The sequence below is a fragment of the Oncorhynchus nerka genome, unplaced genomic scaffold (genome assembly GCF_034236695.1).
Source record: "Oncorhynchus nerka isolate Pitt River unplaced genomic scaffold, Oner_Uvic_2.0 unplaced_scaffold_14___fragment_4___debris, whole genome shotgun sequence".
NCBI classification, from domain to species: Eukaryota; Metazoa; Chordata; class Actinopteri; order Salmoniformes; family Salmonidae; genus Oncorhynchus; species Oncorhynchus nerka.
Genome location: NW_027040331.1, coordinates 138,387 through 161,156, shown reverse-complemented (window position 1 = coordinate 161,156; position 22,770 = coordinate 138,387). Strand labels below are relative to the sequence as shown.

General features: G+C 42.8%; 2 protein-coding genes across 4 annotated transcripts in view; both read right to left on the bottom strand.

Annotated features, from left to right (window-relative positions):
• Positions 1–1,628: 1,628 nt before the first annotated feature.
• Positions 1,629–18,234, bottom strand: heg1 (heart development protein with EGF-like domains 1). The gene is made up of 14 exons (XM_065016516.1): positions 17,701–18,234; positions 14,032–14,973; positions 12,771–13,853; positions 12,463–12,576; positions 12,137–12,268; positions 9,722–9,813; positions 9,157–9,212; positions 8,745–8,905; positions 8,389–8,523; positions 7,700–7,742; positions 7,586–7,623; positions 4,668–4,755; positions 4,222–4,399; positions 1,629–2,580 (listed from the first exon to the last, which is right to left on the bottom strand). The coding sequence occupies exons 1-14, from the start codon at positions 18,020–18,022 to the stop codon at positions 2,437–2,439; spliced, it is 3,528 nt and encodes a 1,175-aa protein (XP_064872588.1). The 5' UTR covers positions 18,023–18,234; the 3' UTR covers positions 1,629–2,436.
• Positions 18,235–18,480: 246 nt separating this feature from the next.
• The window catches only part of slc12a8 (solute carrier family 12 member 8), a 32,682-nt gene continuing 28,392 nt past the window's right edge, over positions 18,481–22,770 (bottom strand). For all 3 annotated transcript variants that reach the window (XM_029637239.2, XM_029637248.2, XM_029637256.2), the window contains 7 exons: positions 21,975–22,126; positions 21,756–21,879; positions 21,146–21,566; positions 20,740–20,837; positions 20,530–20,647; positions 19,665–19,725; positions 18,481–19,082 (listed from right to left, as the gene is read on the bottom strand). In XM_029637239.2, coding sequence (XP_029493099.1) covers positions 18,917–19,082; positions 19,665–19,725; positions 20,530–20,647; positions 20,740–20,837; positions 21,146–21,566; positions 21,756–21,879; positions 21,975–22,126 — 1,140 coding nt within the window. In that variant the 3' untranslated portion in view covers positions 18,481–18,916. The remainder of the gene's footprint in view (positions 19,083–19,664; positions 19,726–20,529; positions 20,648–20,739; positions 20,838–21,145; positions 21,567–21,755; positions 21,880–21,974; positions 22,127–22,770) is intronic.

The following is a 22,770-nucleotide window of genomic DNA, read 5'->3' as shown; positions in this document are numbered from 1 at the left end:
GAGAGAGATGACAGTGTTGAAAAAAGTATAGTTGAAGACCATAGAGAAATTGATGCTGAAGAAAGAAATGAAGATCCCCAGCGCACATAGGAAGTAGAGAATTCCCTGCAGGATCCCAGTGATGGTGACCCTCATCTGACTGTGCAGGCGGGGAGAGGAGAAGGTGCTGCCACCCTCTTTCATGCTCTTCATGTGTCTATACAGGTATACGACCCCACCATCACACACAGACAAAAAAACATGTAGATCATTTTGCAATAGAAACACACCAGGACAGTGTAAAACAGTCCATCTGTAGAGCCAGAAACAGTGTTGTTTGTTGATGGGTAAGTGATGTTATCCCTCAACATCTTTGAGACAATAAACTAGTGATGTACTAACAGCCAAGTCAAACAGAAATAAAACTCTGTCGACAAACAGGCCCCAGTAAATTATGATTTTGATGTTCCTCTTCACCCAGATGAAGAGAGCTCGCTGGGCTGGGACGATCTGGGTGTAGTAGAAAAAATTCAGCCAAACAGAGGTTGACATGCTGGTAAATGCAGTGAACAACACTAACATATCAACATACTGGATGTCTTCGCTGTAAGTGAGTAGCCACACGCATTCCACCGTGATAAGAGAGACCAGGAAAATTGTGGTGCAGCAAACCAAGAATCCCAGGAGTAACTTCACAGGCTGTTTGAGACCCTCTCTGCCTCGCGGTGGACAGAAGAGGCAAAAAGCAAAAAACAAGTTGACTAATATGTTGACAATAGCCAGAGGCCCGTTGACTATGATATAAGCCAATACATCCATCACGATATAGGTATACGACATTTCTGAAAATCCAGATGTTTACTGTATGTTTACAGGGAGTTACTCTGGGTGCTCAAGTTATGGAAAATAAACCCTGCCAATATCTGAGGGTCTGAGGTGTCTGAGGCAACATTGAAATCAAATTCAAATACAACCAATGCACATTGGAAATATGTAAATGATTGGTCAGCAACAGAAACCAAAAAGGAAGGAATATCTGCATGTAGCATTGCATAAGCTTCCTGTATGCTTAAAAACACACTACTTTCCATTTTTGTGTGGTATAGATGTGTCTTTATGATATAGAGCTGTGGGCAGGAATAATCTTGGTGTTGTATGAAGAAATCATCCACATGGAAGATGAAAGTAGATCAAATGCTCAGTATGGGTGATTCCCAATATAATCTCCTTTCTCCTGGAGTGTGTACTCTTTCACCACTTCCCACACATCTAAAAGCATTGAATTGGTGGAGACATGGGCTACTGGGAGTTTCCACACTATTTCTTATACCAGTCATTTCCTTTCAATTAGTGATTGGAAGTGAACAAGTGCACACTTTGGGAGGAAGTAGCAGATAATTGGGACATAGTCCATATCACTATGAGATCAACAACAGTCTGTATTCATAAACTGTCTCAGAGAAGCATTGCTGATCTAGGATCAGGACCCCCTCCATGGCCATTTAATCATATTCGTTATAATCAAAAAGGCAGAACTGATCCTAGATCAGCACTCCTAATTTGATACACTTGAAGAATATAGGCCCTAAGTTTGAGTGTGATCATTCAAATACAATTTCCCAGAATGATCACTTTTAAAGAGTCAGACAGGCAGTTTTACAGAACTTTATCTTATTTATTATTAAATACATGTCTGACTAAAACGCCAGAGGTAAGAGATCATTCATATTGGAAGGAAGAAAACAAATACATACAAGGAAACTCCATCTATTTGTAATTAAGCCTGCTGTTTTTAAAGTACATATTTATGCAAACCATCAACGAGATCTGAAACTTGGCATGGTGATTGATCTGAATTCATCCAAGATTCTCACACACACATATACACACACTCTGATGGTCCAAACTTCAGATGTTACTCCTTATAGAATAGGGTGGGGTATGAGTCCCTCTTACAATGCAAGATGTTGAAAATGTCTTCATACATTTCTAACAGTTGAAATATTCAATAAATAACAACTGTTCTACTGTTCAGACCAACAGACTGCAGCAGACCTTGACCATCATTCAATCTGTCATATGAAACCACTTTGGTGCATCTATTCCTCATCTGACAAATACATAGCATTTTTGACATACATGCTTTTCCATCTCATATGTAGTTAAATATCTTCACAATGTAACAATACTTCACACACACAAAACAAGTTCGGCAGCTTGTCTTTTCAACCTGTATTTTCAGTGAAATAAAATCATTCACAGCAGTTGGCAAATGGGTGTCTACACGTACACACACAAAAACACACTCACTTTGCGGAACAGACATTTTCCCACACATTATGAATTCATGCAAACTTTTATAATTTATGGATTATTGCTTGTGACATATGATCAAATCGTATGATCCAAAATCAGTGTGAAGTGTTTTTGTTGCAGTCGATCTTCAGCAGCTGGGCGTCAGAAGTAGTCCCGGCGTCGTGAGTCATCGCTGATGAAGGAAGGGTTCCACTGAGCGGGGTAGATGCAGGAGTGACGGGAGCCCGGCAGGCCGGAGAACGGGTAGAGGCCATTATGCTCCAGGTCAGAGTTACGCAAAGCAGGCTGCAACACAGGAAAATTAGAAGAGGTGGTCAGTGTCAACAGCGGAGGAAGGAGAGCGGGAGGTGTATGCTAATCCTAACCTGCTGCCGTAGAGCACAATTAACAAACGTAGTGGCCCTTCTGTCTAATTGGTTTGTCTATTGTTTTCTGGAGAAATGCCATATGTTTGTCTTATTACAAACCACCTGGTTTGGGTCCTGGATGCTGATCAGACAATATACTATGGGTATGACGGAGTGCCTGGACAGAGCCCGTAACCATATTATATTGGCCATATATCACAAACCCCCGAGGTGTATTATTGCTATTAGAAACTGTTTACAAACATAATTTGAGCAGTAAAAATACATGTTTTGTCATACCTGTGGTATACGGTCTGATATACCACAGCTATAGTAGCAGTTTCTATACGTACAGAGTAGCAGTTTCTATACGTACAGAGTAGCAGTTTCTATACGTACAGAGTAGCAGTTTCTATACGTACAGAGTAGCAGTTTCTATACGTACAGAGTAGCAGTTTCTATATGTACAGAGTAGCAGTTTCTATACGTACAGAGTAGCAGTTTCTATACGTACAGAGTAGCAGTTTCTATACGTACAGAGTAGCAGTTTCTATACGTACAGAGTAGCAGTTTCTATACGTACAGAGTAGCAGTTTCTATATGTACAGAGTAGCAGTTTCTATACGTACAGAGTAGCAGTTTCTATACGTACAGAGTAGCAGTTTCTATACGTACAGAGTAGCAGTTTCTATCGTACTGAGTAGCAGTTTCTATGCAGAGTAGCAGTTTCTATGCGCTGAGTAGACCAGTTTCTGTGAGGGAACGTACTCCAGCTCTGTAGCAGTTTCTATGCGTACAGTGTAGCAGTTTCTATGCGTACAGAGTAGCAGTTTCTATACGTACAGAGTAGCAGTTTCTATGCGTACAGTGTAGCAGTTTCTATGCGTACAGTGTAGCAGTTTCTATACGTACAGAGTAGCAGTTTCTATACGTACAGTGTAGCAGTTTCTATGCGTACAGAGTAGCAGTTTCTATACGTACAGAGTAGCAGTTTCTATACGTACAGAGTAGCAGTTTCTATGCGTACAGTGTAGCAGTTTCTATGCGTACAGAGTAGCAGTTTCTATACGTACAGAGTAGCAGTTTCTATACGTACAGAGTAGCAGTTTCTATACGTACAGAGTAGCAGTTTACAGAGTAGCAGTTTTTCTAGCAGTTTGCGTACAGAGTAGCAGTTTCTATACGTACAGAGTAGCAGTTTCTATGCGTACAGAGTAGCAGTTTCTATGCGTACAGTGTAGCAGTTTCTATGCGTACAGAGTAGCAGTTTCTATGCGTACAGTGTAGCAGTTTCTATGCGTACAGTGTAGCAGTTTCTATACGTACAGAGTAGCAGTTTCTATACGTACAGTGTAGCAGTTTCTATACGTACAGTGTAGCAGTTTCTATACGTACAGAGTAGCAGTTTCTATACGTACAGAGTAGCAGTTTCTATATGTACAGAGTAGCAGTTTCTATACGTACAGAGTAGCAGTTTCTATACGTACAGAGTAGCAGTTTCTATACGTACAGAGTAGCAGTTTCTATACGTACAGAGTAGCAGTTTCTATACGTACAGAGTAGTAGTTTCTATACGTACAGAGTAGTAGATGTCTGTCATCTGTAGCAGGTTCTTGGTGCTACCGTTCTGCTGCAACTCGATGGTTTCCCTCCCCCACTCCATAGAAACACGGTTAATCTTCGGGAACTCTGGGTACGGCGACATCTGAAAATCTCCGCTTTTGAAAATAATCTTATTGATGTCATTCTTGTCTTTCCTGTAAAGAGATAGACAGACAAATATTAGTTCAATGGCAGCACGTTGACTGAGTTTAGTAAAACATTTGCATGTTATTATTGCGTTATTACATCATTATTAACGCTTAAGCGATTTCCAAATTGTGTGGACAATAAAGTTTTCGATTTGAGATATTAGTTTGATAAATATAATACAACATGGACTGAGAATAAGGAATTAGGTTTTGTAATTCTATTATTGTGTTATTAGATGGTAATAACAACAGTACTAGTGTCATTGAGTCTTACTTGCACCAGGTGACAATGAGAGCGATGATGAGAATAAGGAGTAGACCACCCCCTGCTGGCGATACCACCACAGCTATCAGCTTGTAGACTAGTAGAAACGCAAAACATTATGAATAAACTGGAGGTCTGAGTGGTAAACTACAAAGCAAGTTAGATCTACTCAGACTTTTCTACAGCTAGCCAGCTTCACATTCCAGCTCAGGTTCCATCCATACTACGACGGTGGATATTGCTCGTCCGTCTGCCGCTAACTCTAGCAGGCTTGTAACTGCACGTGCATGTCCTACATTGCTAGTCGAACTCCAAACTCTTCATTGAGACAATGCTGGAACATCAATCCATGGGCGAGTCAGTGCCACATTTGAATTTGTGCCGAAATCAAAATGACAGAAAAGTGATTTTGCAAATTCAGCAGGTTATGGTGTGAAATAGGACTTTAAGTCTTTTTTTAAACTACTTATAGGAAACCTGGCAATTTGACTGTTAAACTCACGGGAACACTAACAATGGCTGCCAGTCTTGACATGAATGGAAACTGTCATCTATGGATTATACAGTATATCACAAGACTACACCCCTCACATTTTTGTAAATATTTGAGTATATCTTTTCATGTGACAACACTGAAGAAATGACACTTTGCTACAATGTAAAGTAGTGAATGTACAGCTTGTATAACAGTGTAAATTTGCTGTCCCCCTCAAAATAACTCAACACACAGCCATTAATGTCTAAATCGCTGGCAACAAAAGTGAGTACACCCCTAAGGGAAAATGTCTAAATTGGGCCCAAAGTGTCAATATTTTGTGTGGCCACCATCATTTTCCAGCACTGCCTTAACCCTCTTGGGCATGGAGTTCACCAGAGCTTCACAGGTTGCCACTGGAGTCCTCTTCCACTCCTCCATGACGACATCACGGAGCTGGTGGATGTTAGAGACCTTGCACTCCTCCACCTTCCGTTTGAGGATGCCCCACAGATGCTCAATAGGGTTTAGGTCTGGAGACATGCTTGGCCAGTCCATCACCTTTACCCTCAGCTTCTTTAGCAAGGCAGTGGTCGTCTTGGAGGTGTGTTTGGGGTCGTTATCATGTTGGAATACTGCCCTGCGGCCCAGTCTCCGAAGGGAGGGGATCATGCTCTGCTTCAGTATGTCACAGTACATTTTGGCATTCATGGTTCCCTCAATAAACTGTAGCTCCCCAGTGCCGGCAGCACTCATGCAGCCCCAGACCATAACACTCCCACCACCATGCTTGACTGTAGGCAAGACACACTTGTCTTTGTACTCCTCACCTGGTTGCTGCCACACATGCTTGACACCATCTGAACCAAATAAGTGTATCTTGGTCTCATCAGACCACAGGACATGGTTCCAGTAATCCATGTCCTTAGTCTGCTTGTCTTCAGCAAACTGTTTGCGGGCTTTCTTGTGCATCATCTTTTAGAAGAGGCTTCCTTCTGGGACGACAGCCATGCAGACCATTCTGATGCAGTGTACTGAGCACTGACAGGCTGACCCCCCACCCCTTCAACCTCTGCAGCAATGCTGGCAGCACTCATACGTCTATTTCCCAAAGAAAACCTCTGGATATGATGCTGAGCACGTGCACTCAACTTCTTTGGTCGACCATGGTGAGGCTTGTTCTGAGTGGAACCTGTCCAGTTAAACCGCTGTATGGTCTTGGCCACAGCGCTGCAGCTCAGTTTCAGGGTCTTGGCAATCTTCTTGTAGCCCAGGCCATCTTTATGTAGAGCAACAATTTGCTCTACAAACTTTTTTTCAGATCCTCAGAGAGTTCTTTGCCATGAGGTGCCACGTTGAACTTCCAGTGACCAGTCAGTATGAGGGAGTGTGAGAGCGATGACACCAAATTTAACACACCTGCTCCCCATTCACACCTGAGACCTTGTAACACTAACGAGTCACATGACACCAGGGAGGGAAAATGGATAATTGGGCCCAATTTGGACATTTTCACTTAGGGGTGTACTCACTTTTGTTGCCAGCGGTTTAGACATTAATGGCTGTGTGTTGAGTTATTTTGAGGGGACAGCAAATTTACACTGTTATACAAGCTGCACACTCACTACTTTGTAGCAAAGTGTCCTTTCTTCAGTGTTGTCACATGAAAAGATATACTCAAATATTTACAAAAAATGTGAGGGGTGTACTCACTTTTGTGATATACTGTATGTCTATGGTTGGTTGCGGCTGTCAGTTTACCTTTCGCAAATTTCAAAATACAATCATATGAAAAACAAAGACTAGAAAGAAAACACTGTCATTACTATTTTATTTAACTAAATGTGTAATGTGATAGGTATTTTCTACACCAAAAAATATAAATTTGATTAATAATGGCACAATCTTTACGAGAGCGAAAGTATCTGATTTCATTGGTCCAAAACTTATGGCTCAGACACTTCAGGATAAATGGAGTTAGCTTGTCCCGGAGCAGGTTAGTTCTGAAGGATTCGATGCCATAAAAATACACCTGGCTAAAAGGTGAGCCACTTTCATGATAACGGTAATCCCGAGATGAACTCACTAATTCGCAGTATAGGCCTCTGGTGCTTCATTGTGATTATGACGGCATAAAAAAGGTTTTGCCCGCGCTACAGATGGCTGTATCGGTCTACTTATACAGGGCTAGTAAAAGCCCACTGCACTACTTTTGTGAAGAAAAACAAAAATACAATTCTTAATAAAATATTTTTTTTTCATTCAGATTTTTTAGGGGATGCTGCAGCACCCTAAGCACCCCTACCTCCCGTGACTATGGTTCATCTGACTTTGGGGAAGAAGATAAATCCTGAAGGATGCCTTAAATGATTATGTTGTCTTGATTCTCAATTATATCTTTTTCCTCACACTTTTTAAATGATTATTTTTGTTATTAAACTCTCCTACTTACAATTTCCACAGTTGAATCCTCCAAATCCAAATGTGCACCTGAAAGATATAAACAGCCAAATAAAAGACCAAAGCATGAATTAACAGACTGGTCCATAGAGTTCTCATTACTTACCTGACACAGGTTCCATTGACCCGTTTCAGACCATCACCACATTCTGTAAGATAAGGAATGTTGTTTTACTATTATTTCAAAACAAGAACATTTCAGTTATATAATGCATTTTCTTTTCAATATGATGCTGGCTACAATGAAATAAAAATAATGAAGTGAATTCGACAGAAGATTGACCCAGGGTCATATTCACTTGGCACCAAATGGAAAAAGAGACTGAAATGGGAGAGGGGGAGGGCTACTTGAACATGTCAATAGGAAACGCTATGTTGTGCTCTAACGTCTGCTCGCTCCATCCTTCCAGGTCCCACCTATGCAGGACTGAGACCTATCCTCTCCCTCCACCAGACCCCAGGTCCCACCTATGCAGGACTGAGACCTATCCTCTCCCTCCACCAGACCCCAGGTCCCACCTATGCAGGACTGAAGCCTATCCTCTCCCTCCACCAGACCCCAGGTCCCACCTATGCAGGACTGAGACCTATCCTCTCCCTCCACCAGACCCCAGGTCCCACCTATGCAGGACTGAGGCCTATCCTCTCCCTCCACCAGACCCCAGGTCCCACCTATGCAGGACTGAGACCTATCCTCTCCCTCCACCCTCTCCCAGACTTCACCTATGCAGGACTGAGGCCTATCTTCTATCCTCCTATCCTCTCCCTCCACCCTCTCCCAGACCCAGGCTTCACCTATGCAGGACTGATCCTCAGGATTGAGTTTGAAGTACCCTGGTTGACACTGGCAGTAGGCTGTCCCATTGGAGTCGGTACAAAAAGAATGCTCAGGGTGACACTGGATATTCTGGGCCAGACACAGACTCTCAACTAAGGGACAGAGAGAGGAGAGAGGTGTGGTAAGGATGGTTAACAGGGTCAGGTATGATATTTAAAACATGCTAAAGCGTGGATTGCATTATGTCCTTGTCCCCACAGACTGCTTACAAGGTAACCAAACAAATAAGTCATTTTGAAATTAGGATGAACTATCCCTTTAAGACTGGGGTTACGGGGAAAGAGGTGAGGATGGGAGGGAGAGAGTGCTGTACCATGATAGGAAAGTTGGTGAGTGACCACCACTCGGCAGTGTCCAGCGGGGCTGTTACAGTTGTTCAGAGTCATCTGTATGATGTGGTAGACCTCAGAGCTGGTCACATCAGTAGAGATGGAGAACATGTTGACAGCAGAGATACGAACTCCGTCCTCCCCTCTGGAACACACACGTCACAGCAAACTTGATTTGAAGTCCATTTCAAATCCCAACACACGAAGGTCATGCTGAAAGCGTCAGAGTTTTTGTTCTATTGAACACTCCATTACAATAAAGGCATTTTAAATATATGGTCCTGATTGTTCTTTTTTTTTTGGAAACTTTACATACAAAATACACAAGAACCAAGAGAGTATGGCTTGTTGTCATGCATTCAGAGTATGCATGACAAGGGGGAAGAAGAAACTCACTTTTTACTCAAAGAAGAGCGCCGGTAACCACGCAGAATTGATAGTGAGGCATTCAGCTGTAAAATACATTTTTTTTTACTATTATTAATAATCACCATATAATACATAAACTATACCTTCCTTGCATTCATAATACATCTATTAACATGTTTGAACAGGTTTGCTGCTTCACTACAACAGATCCACAATAGTATACTGTATATCAGTGATAGTCATTTCTCTCTCCCCACTAGGGTTGCAAAACACCCGGTAATTTAGCAAATGTACAAAATTCTTGAAATATTCTAAAATGACTGGTTACATGGAATATTCAGGGTTATACACAGGGAATATTCAGGGTTATACACAGGGAATATTCAGGGTTATACACAGGGAATATTCAGGGTTATACACAGGGAATATTCAGGGTTATACACAGGGAATATTCAGGGTTATACACAGGGAATATTCAGGGTTATACACAGGGAATATTCAGGGTTATACACAGGGAATATTCAGGGTTATACACAGGGAATATTCCCTCCCTTTGCAACCCTACTCCCCACCATGTCCCTGTGCTCCTTACCAGCTGGTTGATCTCTCTCTGGATCTCATGCAGTGTGGCGCTCCTGGAGAGCAGGGGGACGTTGAAACTGAACGTGCCCAGGAAAGTTTTTGCTGTGGAGGAAAACAAACACTGTGGTTAACTAAGGTTCAAGACAGTCTGTAAAGTTTACAGTCGACCTTTTCATCTAATGAAATGTAGGCATCCTGCTTGATATTGAATAAATACCTCAAAAAGTTTAGTAATCTCTTATCATAACATATACCATAATCTAATAACACAACCTATACCATAATCTAATAACATAATCTATACCATTACCTAATAACATATACCATAACCTATACCATAATCTAATCACATACCATAACATAACCTATAACATAACATAAAATATACCATAACCCAATAACCTATACCATAACCTAATAACAAAACATATAGCACAACCTAATAACCTATACCATAACCTAATAACATATAGCATAACCTATACCATAACCTATACCATAACCTATACCATAACCCAATAACCTATATCATAACCTAACAACCTATACCATAACCTAAACCATAAGCTAATAACATATACCATAACCTAATATAACCTATACCATAACCTAACAACATTTAACCTATACCATAACCTAATAACCTGTACTATAACCTAATAACATATAGCATAACCTATACCATAACCTAATAACCTATATCATAACCTAACAACCTATACCATAACCTAAACCATAAGCTAATAACATATACCATAACCTAATAGCCTAGATCATCAGCTAATAACATATACCATAACCTAAAAACCTATACCATAACCTAATAACCTAGATCATTAGCTAATAACATATACCATAACCTAAAAATCTATACCATAACCTAATAACCTAGATCATTAGCTAATAACATATACCATAACCTAAAAACCTATACCATAACCTAATAACCTATACCATAACATAATAACATAGCATATACCATAACCTGATAACCTATACCATTAGCTAATAAAATATACCATAACCTAAAAATCTATACCATAACCTATACCATAACATAATAACATAACATATACCATGACCTGATAACATAGCCTATACCATAATCTAATAACACAACACAACATAACCTAATAACATATAACATACCATAACCTATACCATAACCAATATCATAAGCTAATAACATATACCATAACCTAATAACATAACCTATACCATAACCTAACAACCTGTACCATAACCTAATAACCTGTACCATAACCTAATAACATATACCATACCATAGCCTATACCATAACCTAATAACCTATACCATAACCTAATAACCTATACCATAACCTACTTTACATATACCTTAATCTATACCATAACCTAACATATACCATAACCTAATAACCTGTACCATAACCTAATAACATATACCATAACCTAATAACATATACCATACCATAGCCTATACCATAACCTAATAACCTAACATATACCATAACCTAATAATCTAATCTATACCATAACCTAACATATACCATAACCTATACTATACTATACCATAACTTAATAACATAACCTACACCATAACTGACACCATAACATAACCTAATAACATATACCATCATCTAATAGCATAATCTAATAACATAACCTAATAACATAACCTATACCATATACCATAACCTAATAACAACCTAATAACCTATACCATAACCGAATAACAGAACCAAATAACCTATATCAAATCAAATCAAATGTATTTATATAGCCCTTCGTACATCAGCTGATATCTCAAAGTGCTGTACAGAAACCCAGCCTAAAACCCCAAACAGCAAGCAATGCAGGTGTAGAAGCACCATAACCTAATAACATAACCCCAGTATCTCTACTTGCACATTCCTCTTCTGCAGATCTATCACTCTATCATTGTCATTATTTCGCCACTACGGCCTATTTATTGCCTTACCTCCCTTATCTTACCTCATTTGCACACACTGTATATAGACCCCCTCTATAAAGTGAGTGCAACCTAATAACATAACATATACCATAACCTAATCTATAAGGCCCTGAGTATTGTTTATATTTTCATTGTTATATGACATGAGACCTTGTAAATAGAGTACTGATATGTACAGTATGTTTAGCTATAAGATTTATACTGTCTTACTTTATTAGAACTCAAACTGGTCCTATATGTCTCAGTTGGTAGAGCATGGCGCCACCACCAGGGTTGTGGGTTTGATTCCCATTCATAAAATGTATGCAAACACGACTGTAAGTCACTTCGGATAAAAGCGTCTGCTAAATGGCATATATTATTATTATATATTATTATACTGTATATTAAATAAGAACCTAAATATTGTATACATTTTTATTGTCATAGGAGACTTCGTAAACAAAGGCTGTACTGTTTATTTAGCCGTACCTCGCGTGCAGTCTCTTCCGTGCTCCATGTCCAGACCCAGGGGACACTCACAGCTGAAGGAGCCCCTGGTATTAACACAAGTAGAGTCACTGGGACAGGGGCCCAAGGGGCCACTCTCACACTCATCCACATCTGAACCAACACAGCACAACAGAGACAAAGGACAGAGGAGGGAGGGCAGGTCAACACAATATACAGCTGACTATGCACTCACCCCGCTCCCCCCGCAAAGACTATACCATTCAATACCATTAGCAATATATAGACTTCACCAATAGCTCACATACTAACATACAGTATGGCTGGGAATTGTAGGTTGAGCTCACCCTCATTGCAGGTAGGTCCTGTCCATGATGACAGACAGTCACAGGTGAACCCAGTCACCCCATAGGGTAGACACTCACCTCCATTCAGACAGGGGCCGGGCTCACAGGCACTACCTAAAAAAGAGAGCAGGATTCAGAATAACGTACTGTATCTCATAACAATGCAGTTCATAGTTTCTTACGATTTTCTTTATTGTTCCAAACAGTCATTAGGTTTTGGGATCTTCATTTCACTTTTCCAGCTCAATTCAAGGCAAATCTAACTTCAGAAGAATCAAAGCATTGAAAGATATACTGTGTTGACAAACCTGGTGTCTGCGGTGTAGATCTGATGTCCATTGGAGCGGTGGTCACTTCTATCTCAGTGCTCCCCCTGTCAGTGTGTTTCCCTGTTGTGTGTAGTTCCACTGTGTTTCTGGTGGGGACGCTGTAACTGTAGGAGGAGGAGGCTGCAGTGGTGGTGATGCTGTGGGCCGTGGTGTCCCCCTGTGTGGCCGTGCTGGTCTCCAGGTGCAAGGTGGTGACGTCGGTGGAGCTCACCCCCGTTGAGGGCCCTTGGGTCTGGGTCTGAGTCTGAGTGGTGCCCGGGGGCTGGGAGGTGGAAGCAGAGCTCTGGAGACCCAAGGTAGTCTCTGTGGTAGTGGTGGTAGGGATGATGGTGGGCTGAGTCTGGGCCTCAATGGAAGTGGTGGTACTGGGCTGAACCATCCTCGTCGTAGTAAGAGGCGGGGTCGGTGTGGTACTGGTTGCCATGGTAACAATGTAGGGCTCCTCCTCGGTGACCTGTGACTTTATTGTCATGGTAACAGGTGTGGTGGACACCAGGACCTCTGTGGCCACCGGCGTCCGCTGTGTCTTGGGGATGAAGGGAGGCTGGGTGGCGAGGAACCGAGACAGGGAGGCATCCAGGGCAGTGGCACTATCTCGTAGTGTTGGGGGAGCAGTAGTAAGACCCAGGCCTAGGATAGTATTGTCCTCTGTGTGGAGCAAAGGGACCCCCTCTGTCTCACCCTGCTCCCCCCGGGTGCTAGGGGGACCTGTGGAGGACTTGGTGGAGGTCTCAGACCCAGTGACTAGGATGGAGGGAGAATCTCTATCTGTTTCTCCTCCCTGAGAGGTGTTGGGGTGGCTGGGGCCTTCTTCTGGCGACAGCACAGGGGGCTGTGATGAAGCAGAGACCCCCTCTTCTGTCTGGGATGTCCTGCCTCTGGAGGGCTGACTAGAGTCTGTTGTGTCTGTGTCCCGTCTGCTGTGGTTATCAACCACCCTGAGCGGAGGGGTGGAGTTGGGGGTTCCCTCTGAAACCAGAGAGGTGAGGTCCTGCTGTTGGGTCACATTGAGAGGTCCAGTCAGTGGGTTGGTCCCTCTGGAGGCAAAACCACCAGACCACTCTGTTTAGAAAGAAATAGAAGAGGTAGAGGAGGAGATACATTTATTTGTTAATTTACTACATGAGAAATGGTAATTATACTTTTGCATATCCCATCCTCCCCAGTAGGCATATGCATACAGTACATATATATGCACAGACATACATATACACAGCGAGAGGGTTTGAGGGCTGTTTACCCTGTGAGGAGTCGGTGTGGTGGTAAGAGTCAGACCCAGATGTAGCATCATGCCCATGCTCAGGTCCTGTGAAGGGTATGCTGATGGTGACGGCCCCAGCCCCGGCTCCAGAGCGGCCAGTCGGGAGGTCCCAGGTGGAGGCCCGGGACTGGGAGGAGGAGTTGGAGTCCTCAGAGTACATAGAAGTGTGGTTGGATATCACAGACAGTAAAGTCCTCTCTCCCGCTCGACTCACAGTGGAGGAGATGTAGGTGCTGTCAGTTTGGATGGGGATGGGGAGAGCCACGGTTCCTAGGTCTGTCAACTGGTCCTGTCTGAGAGTGGTTGTTGACTGCCCAAGCCCGAGACCCACGGTGCCTCGGTTTGTCGACTGGTCCTCTCGGAGACCCGCGGTGCCTCGGTTCGTCGACTGGTCCTCCCCGAGACCCACTGTGCCTCGGTTTGTCGACTGGTCCTCTCGGAGACCCGCGGTGCCTCGGTTTGTCGACTGGTCCTCTCGGAGACCCGCGGTGCCTCGGTTTGTCAACTGGTCCTCTCGGAGACCCGCGGTGCCTCGGTTCGTCGACTGGTCCTCTCGGAGACCCGCGGTGCCTCGGTTCGTCGACTGGTCCTCTCGGAGACCCGCGGTGCCTCGGTTCGCCGACTGGTCCTGCCTGAGACCCACGGTGCCTCGGTTCGTCGACTGGTCCTGCCTGAGACTGCTGTCAGCATCAGGGCTGTCCTGAGAGAGTCTGGCTTGTGTCACAGAGCTGAGGTCCACTCGAAGCCCAGGGTAGGTCTCTAGTAGGTGGTCTGGTGCTAGTCTGGTCTGGTCTTCCCAATGTGTGGTAGCCTCTGTGGACACTACAATGGTAGAGCTCATCTGCTCTTTCGACAAACTAAGGGTTCCTTCTGATCCCCCGCGGGTTGAGACCGTGGAGAGATGTGTGTTCTGTTCAGTGGCTGTGAATAATAAATACATACAATTAAGGATGATAGGTATGAGTTTTCTGTATAAAAGAAAAGCAGTGTGTTCCAAGGGCCAACATAATGAGTTGGGGAGAAAGCCTAAACCAAAATGTAAATGTCTGCAATGTGCACATCAGGCCACCAGATGACCCCAGAGTGGTCTTGTCCGAAAGGGAAGACGTTGCCAGGAGTTACTACCTGTGGATGTAATGATTTTAGGTGGAGAACAATTGGCAGCCTGGCCTGTCTACCCTGACAAAAGCCTGGGCCCTAAATATGGAGGTGCACTCAGACCTTTGGGACCTTGCCATTTCCTTCCTAATCCTGATTTAGCAGAAGCCATAGACGTTAAAATACAGTCACATCGCAGATGTCGGTTGGGTTCATGTTGAGGCAGAGTTGGCTCTCTGGCTCATAGTTTGTATAAGCCTTATGAAAACAGTTCCTATCTCATTAAAGTCCCATAAATGTGACATTTCATTGGTAAGTCCATTGCTGATTTTTTTTGTTGCCAATGATGTTTCTATTTGTAAAGATATGACTAGACCTCTTAATACTAAGATATGGCAGTTCTAGGCCTACACATGCAGACACTATATGTAAGCTATTTAATGGTTACAAAACAGACACCCCGGGTGAGGAGTGTTCCTGTCCATAACACCACTACTACTAGAGCCTACAAACTCCACCTAGGCCTAAAGCTTGGTTTATAGTTGGTACGGGGCCTGAAATATCTTCCTATCTACTCTGCGGCAGCCTGTTGACAGCCTGCCTGTCTGTAGGGAAGGCACTTCTGCACTGACTCAACACTGCTGCTGGAGGGCTTTGGACCAATAACCTACTGCCAGTGCCAAGTAAGAGCTGAGCGCTGCCTGTGCTGGATAACATCCTGAATGTAACACATAGCAATGACACACTCAGACAGTCAAACTGTCAGACAGTCAGTACGCAGATAGAGGGAAGAAGAGTTCAGCAATGGTATAGTCAGTCCACAGAGAGAGACCTAGGATGCATCCCAAATAGCACACTATTCCCTATATAGGGCACTACTTTTGACCGGAGCCGTATGGCAGGCACAATGAGTTAGCTTGTGTGTGTTTAGTTTTTTTCTTTCTAAACCAGCGCCTTCATTTGTGTTGCTCCCAGTTCATGACGATGATGAAATGGGTTCTGTCCCAAATTAGGTCCAGACTCAGACCTTTTGACAGAGACTGTAGCAAGCTTATATAGTGGATGTGAAAGTTGCCCCAAAGCATGTTGGCTGGAGTACATCTGTAAAGAAAATCACAACTTCCCTGAGATCTGAAGCCAACCTCTGCTGGATAAGACAGTTGGCTTTGAGTTGTGTAGTGTGTGTTGTTTTGCAGAAGATCGCTGGTTCGCGCCCTGCTCGGGGCATAACAGAAAGCACTCTGTTACGTTTATATACAGAGACATACCCCTGTGCAGTTTGAGGTTCAATTCCAGTAAAGGCTTGAGACAGCTGTTGCCACCAATCCGGTGTAGTGATTGAGAAGGGAAAACGGTGCTTGAACCAGAGCATGTGCAGTTCACAGCCAAGCACACTTCCCCTTGTGCTATAAAGGTTCAGACCTCTTGGTAGTGGCCGCAGTAACCTATGCATACAAGGAGGATATAATAGCTCTACTCTCTAATGAAGTCTGGGAAAATAATTACCGGAAAAAGTAAACACTTTCTCCACATCTACTCACTGACAATAGCTCATAAGAATTTATGTAGGTAAACAACACTTCCAAAACTCTGGCTGAGTGCTGAAACAAGAGCCAACAAAGACATTCATTGGTTTGAAAGGTAAACCTTAGAAGTTGTTCAGTACAGGGTGTATTTTTCTAATCTACTGTTAGGCTATTAGCTGCCAAGCACATTTTACTATATTGTCTCAAATGATCACTATGATGAATTATACTGAACAAAAATATAAACACAACATGTAAAGTGTTGGCCCCATTATTGATGAGCTGAAATAAAAAATCCCAGAAATGTTCCATACGAACAAAAAGCTTATTTTTCTCAAATGTTGTTCATAAATTTGCTTACATCCCTGTTTGTTTGCATTTCTTCTTTGCCAAGATAATCCATCCACCTGACAGGTGTGGCATATAAAGAAGCTGATTAAACAGCATAATCATTACACAGGTGCACCTTGTGCTGAGGACAATAAAAGGTCACGCTAAAACGTGCAGTCACAACACAAATCCAAAGATGTTTTGAAGGAGTGTGCAATTTGCAAGCTGACTGCTGGAATGTACACCAGATCTGTTGCCAGAGAATTTAATGTTAATTTCTCTACCACAAGCCACCTCCAACATCGTTTTATAGAATTTGGCAGTAAGTCCAACTGGCCTCACAACCGCAGACCACGTGTAACCAGCCCAGGAACATGTTCTGGGTTTTTCTACCTCAATGCTGTTATTTAATTTAATCTAAATAGACCCCGGGATATTGATCATGTAGCCTATAAACATGCAATAAATAGTCCGTTGTAGTTTACTTTTATATACAATGATTAAATCACGACTGAGATTTAAATAGTCTCTGACAACAACAAAAAACACCCCGGCACTTAAAATATTGTCACCGCGGGCGATCCGTGCCACATACAGGGATGGGACAGTGTGTAGAACTATTGACCTGTTTGCGAATCCCAAGGGATGCACCCTCTTCCATATGTCTGTAGGTGCCTATTTTACTACCCCTTACCTAATTTGTCTTCACTCAATGTCCGGGTCTCACTGTCATCAGAATGCCGGACTCGGTGGTATTGTTCTGTTCCAGTTGATGGCGATGATACCTCCCTAAAGTCTTTAGAAGTTCCCGAAGTAGTAAACAAGTATTTTGGTAAGGCAGTTATTTCTTCAGAGTTCGTAACGTTGGAAGAAAAGTATCCCCTCGTTACCAGTGTCCTATCCATATCGTTGCTGCTGGAGGTGTACGTCCACGCATTGATGGGCCTCAGAACGATCAAGAGGACCACAAGAAAAAGACGGGCTAGGACTACGTGACTCAAAGAACACGTTTCCATAATCAAAACGACACGAAATCGGAAGGCAGGAGTATATTCCAAATAAGAAGCGGCGAGTCGCCCACTGCCAACATTGGAAATTGTGTTCTTCAGTAATTTCTCATTTTAAAAAATCAATTCGGAGACCCGAAACACCTATTGAGCCAATGACGGGCAATAAATTCGATAACCATGAAGGGATGATGGAAAAATAAGCATGTTATCACATCCGAGGCGTTTAAGCTCCTCCTACACAGATCAGCGATTGTAGTTTCCACCCAAATCCCAGTTGGCCGTCCGCGGACTAGCCTATTGTTACACTACTAGACTTCAGAATATCCCGAATCTCTGATTCTGTTACTTTATATTGATTTATTCAATGTAAGATACAATAGTAAACTCGACATGCATGCCACAAGTGTGGAGTTGAGACCTCAAAGATGGAACGTTGACTTGATGTTACAAAATTGCAAATCAGCTGAAAATGTTGCACCACCCTCATCAACATACAAGCAGATGAAGCCAGACATTTTAATCAGAGGTCAAACATAGATTGGAAGAAAATAACATGTATTGTTTATATATTCAATGATAATGGACACAATAAATAGAGAAGAACCATTTGAGCACATCATTGAGAGGAATGCATTGCTAAAACATGTAATGCATTGCTACAGTCACAGAGACCTGTACAAATCCAGATGTCATAGAGTAGGACTACTGATTTCATCTTGTCTGTTTATAATCTGTCTATAAATTATAGAATGAGACATTACTTCAGCCTGGTCCCAGATCATTTTGTGCTGTTTTGCTAACTCCTATGGTCATTGTAACAAGTTGGCAAGACAGCCCAAACACATATTGGACCAGGCTACTATGGTCTGTGATGGGACCAGCCATCCAGAGTTGTGGTGATTAGTTAAGTTGTAGGTGCGCCATCCTGTCTGGTTCGATAAAGGAAGACTGGTGGTAGCGGTCCCGAGAGGCAAAGTCCAGGTTTTCCTCTGTCAGCTGCCTAGTTTCCATGCCGACTCCTGACAGAGAGGGTGTCACGATAATCTGGTCCCGAGGAAGCTCACCCCTGAAGGAAAGGACATTAGAATAGTTAGAATAGAATGTGCAGGCTCCATGGTCTGGGGGTCTAGGTACATGTATGCCTCCCCAGTGACCGGAGTTCAATCCCGGTCTCCTCTTAAATCAGTCTCATGAGTTCCTGAACATTTCCCGAACTTGTTTACCAAGACGATGATTTCACTGCTTCTGTCTACTATATTTAATGATTATACTGTATATAGCAATTATCTACATATTTGGTCTTGAAGGTAGACTCATCGATATGACGTAGATACATAAAGTAAACAGCATGGTGGGTTCATTTTCAATACAACTAAGAGCGTTGAAGCGTGAGGCTCAAGTTGTTCGCTGTTTTGGTTCCGTAGCTACCATGTTGTGAAAAGCGTGAGGAGAACTTGTACACATGCTCAGACACTATTTTGTGACTGAGAGCCAAGTCCTGCATCTCGCTCACCTCAATACCTGCGGTGCTGCTCTAGGCAACGTCCTTTCACTGTGTCTGCCTTTAAAGACATCGCTGAACATCAAACTAGAAAGCTGAATACATGATGAATGATCATTTTATACAAGTTTTTGTGATGCTGTATACCTTCCTAGGTTGCTCAGGGTTGTCCTAATCCATCTGAAAAAGCTGAAACGAGATGCCACTCCTGTAAATACACACACACACAAAAACATTGTAATAAATATGATACATCAATTACTAGCTGATATTATAAACCATCAATTACTAGCTGATATTATAAACCATCAATTACTAGCTGATATTATAAACCATCAATTACTAGCTGATATTATAAACCATCAATTACTAGCTGATATTATAAACCATCAATTACTAGCTGATATTATAAACCATCAATTACTAGCTGATATTATAAACCATCAATTACTAGCTGATATTATAAACCATCAATTACTAGCTGATATTATAAACCATCAATTACTAGCTGATATTATAAACCATCAATTACTAGCTGATATTATAAACCATCAATTACTAGCTGATATTATAAACCATCAATTACTAGCTGATATTATAAACCATCAATTACTAGCTGATATTCAAAAACAAAACATCTAAGCTCAATGTATTCAATAAGCTAAAGCTTGCCACTCCAGAATAAAAATATATTCCTCTGACATATAGTAGGAGACATTCGTGTGACCTGTAAAATATGAAAACCATTTAACTATGACATGTGTGATCTACGTTATGTCTCTGTCACATTCTTGAGTTAGTGGAGCAAAGCAGGGTATTGTATGGAGGGGAGATTGTATATCACAGAGTTGCAGAATCCTCTAACTCAGGTATTCTAACTATCCCGCTGAACAGCTGTGTGGCTGAGAGACTGTAACTGAAGGCTTCAGCAGTGACTGACACATACTTTATTGTATTAGAAATGCACAGAGATGTGTGAATGTGACAGTTGTTGACATGGATGGATAGTCACCTATTGGAAGTCCAGGGCTTGCTTTTCCAATGTAGAGGAAGAGGACCAAGGCGACTATTATATTGGCCAAGGCGTAGACCCACTGAATGACAAACATGATCAGGATGGAACATAATGCCTGCACAGGGGGAAAACAGAAGTAATCAAGAAGATACATTTAGATACAATAAGGCAGAAATGTTTTACTGTATGTTTTACTGGCTTACTTACACCAATCAGTGCAATCCAGTGGTTGCAGAATTTGGCATAGAAGGAATCAGGCATCGGTTGGATTTCTGATCCCTGGTAGTCTGGTTTACAGTCAGAACCTGCCATCATATGTACAGAAATGAATGAAGTATAAACAACAGGCATTATAACAGAAAGGTAGACACAATCCAGACATTCAATAACCTATTTCACTATTACATCACAATGTAAACAGTGTACTGTATGAAGGGGTAAATGGTTGCAAATTAGGTAGAGAATGTCGTAAATTGCCGACACACACTCCTGCATGCCCACACACAAAGGGAGTGATGAAGTTGACTGAATAAGAGCTGTGCACCATGTGCCCAATGGTACCACTAACAAATGTCAAAAGTGAACAAAAATTCTAAGTCAAAGTATTCCTCACCAGTGTTTTCTCTCTGTGACCCTGGAGGGTCAAGCTCTATGGGGTTACAAACGGGAAGAAGGGTTTTGTCCTGTATCACTTCCTCCGGGTCTGGGCTGGGCTCTGCAGGTCTTTCCTGGGGGAAGATACACTCTCCTAGACCTGGGGGAGCCGGATCAACCCCTCCATCTCCCTCACTAGGGAAGGCATTGCTGTTAAGGTCTAGCCCAAAGCTGTCCATCAGAGTCTTCTTGGCAGGGGCTTTCACCCTCCTGATCCTGCCTCTCAGGCCTGGCATGGAAACCTTCTCTGTGGCCTTGTCCTTTTCTGTCTCCTCCTGTTCACCACCATTGGGCAGGGGAAAGATCTGGTCCATATCCCTAGTAAACTCTAACAGAGTCCCCTTCCCTGGGCTCGCAACATCCCCCTCTGTACCATAACCCTGGTGGGTTGTGGGGGAAAAAGTATTGTTTTGTGATGTATTGTATTGACCTGAATATTCGTTTTTTTGTTTTTGCCTTTTCTTGCATCAATTTTGATTGACACTTGATTTACCCTTGATTGAACTTAAACGACTGAACTCAACATTTAACAGAATTTAGAAAAATGTATTGACTTATGAAAAAAAAACCTGGTGGGTGGTGGTCATGAGGGGCTTGGATGTATGGTTTGTGAAGGATGAGGCTCCAGTCCCAGGCCTCTTGGCAGGACCAACCCTCTTCTCTCTGGGCTGGAGGTTATAGGTCATCGCCACGCTGAAGTAAGAGTAGTCAAAGTAAGCTTTGATTCAAGATGTCTAGGGTCTGGTTCCAGCACACATGCATTGCCCAATGCACACACGCACACGCACCTGAAGTAGGAGTAGTCAATGAAGCTGTAGGTGAGCATGAAGTTGATGGTGACGATGGGGGCTAGGACGTTGACCTGTCCGATGAAGATGAAAGCCATGGTCAGCAGGCTAGTCAAGACTATGGCCGCCACCGGAGTCTTATTAGGACCTTTCTGTTGGAGACAGACAGAGAGGACAAGGAAAGAGATAGAGGGGGAGATAGAGGAAGATATGCTATGGTCTGTTGAGAAGCTCTAATTTCAAAAAAGAGCCAAACCGGTTGTTTAAAAAAGTTGCTGTGGTCTCAGACTCAGCCTGCTCTGACTAGAACTACAACCATGCTGCCTGAACGACCACTGGTACTCTCTCTCTCTCTCTCTCTCTCCCTTTCTGGCAGTGTTCCAGGCCAATCTGGGCCAGCCCCGTCCGTCTCCCTTCCCTCCCTTCCTGGGTTTCTTCTGAGGCTTTGATTCAGGGCAAGATGTCTAGGGCCTGGCTCCAGTGGACACGAACACACACAGTACAGGCCAGGCAGTACTGAGGGGCGTGGGGGCCGAGGAAAGGAAGGGGGATTAGTGTTCTGTGTTTCATAAGCCACGACCAACCGTTAGGCTACACTCAGGCAGCATCTCAAATGACACCCTATTCTCTATATAGTGCACTACTTTTAACCAGAACCTAAAGGGCTCTGGTCAAAATTAGTGAACTATATAGGAAATGGGGTGACATTTGGGATGCTCAATCTGTTCTCTTTCTCTCTGTGAGGTTAGTTTACTCAACTGACCACTCTAAAATCAGGCCCTTTTCTCACCGTTTC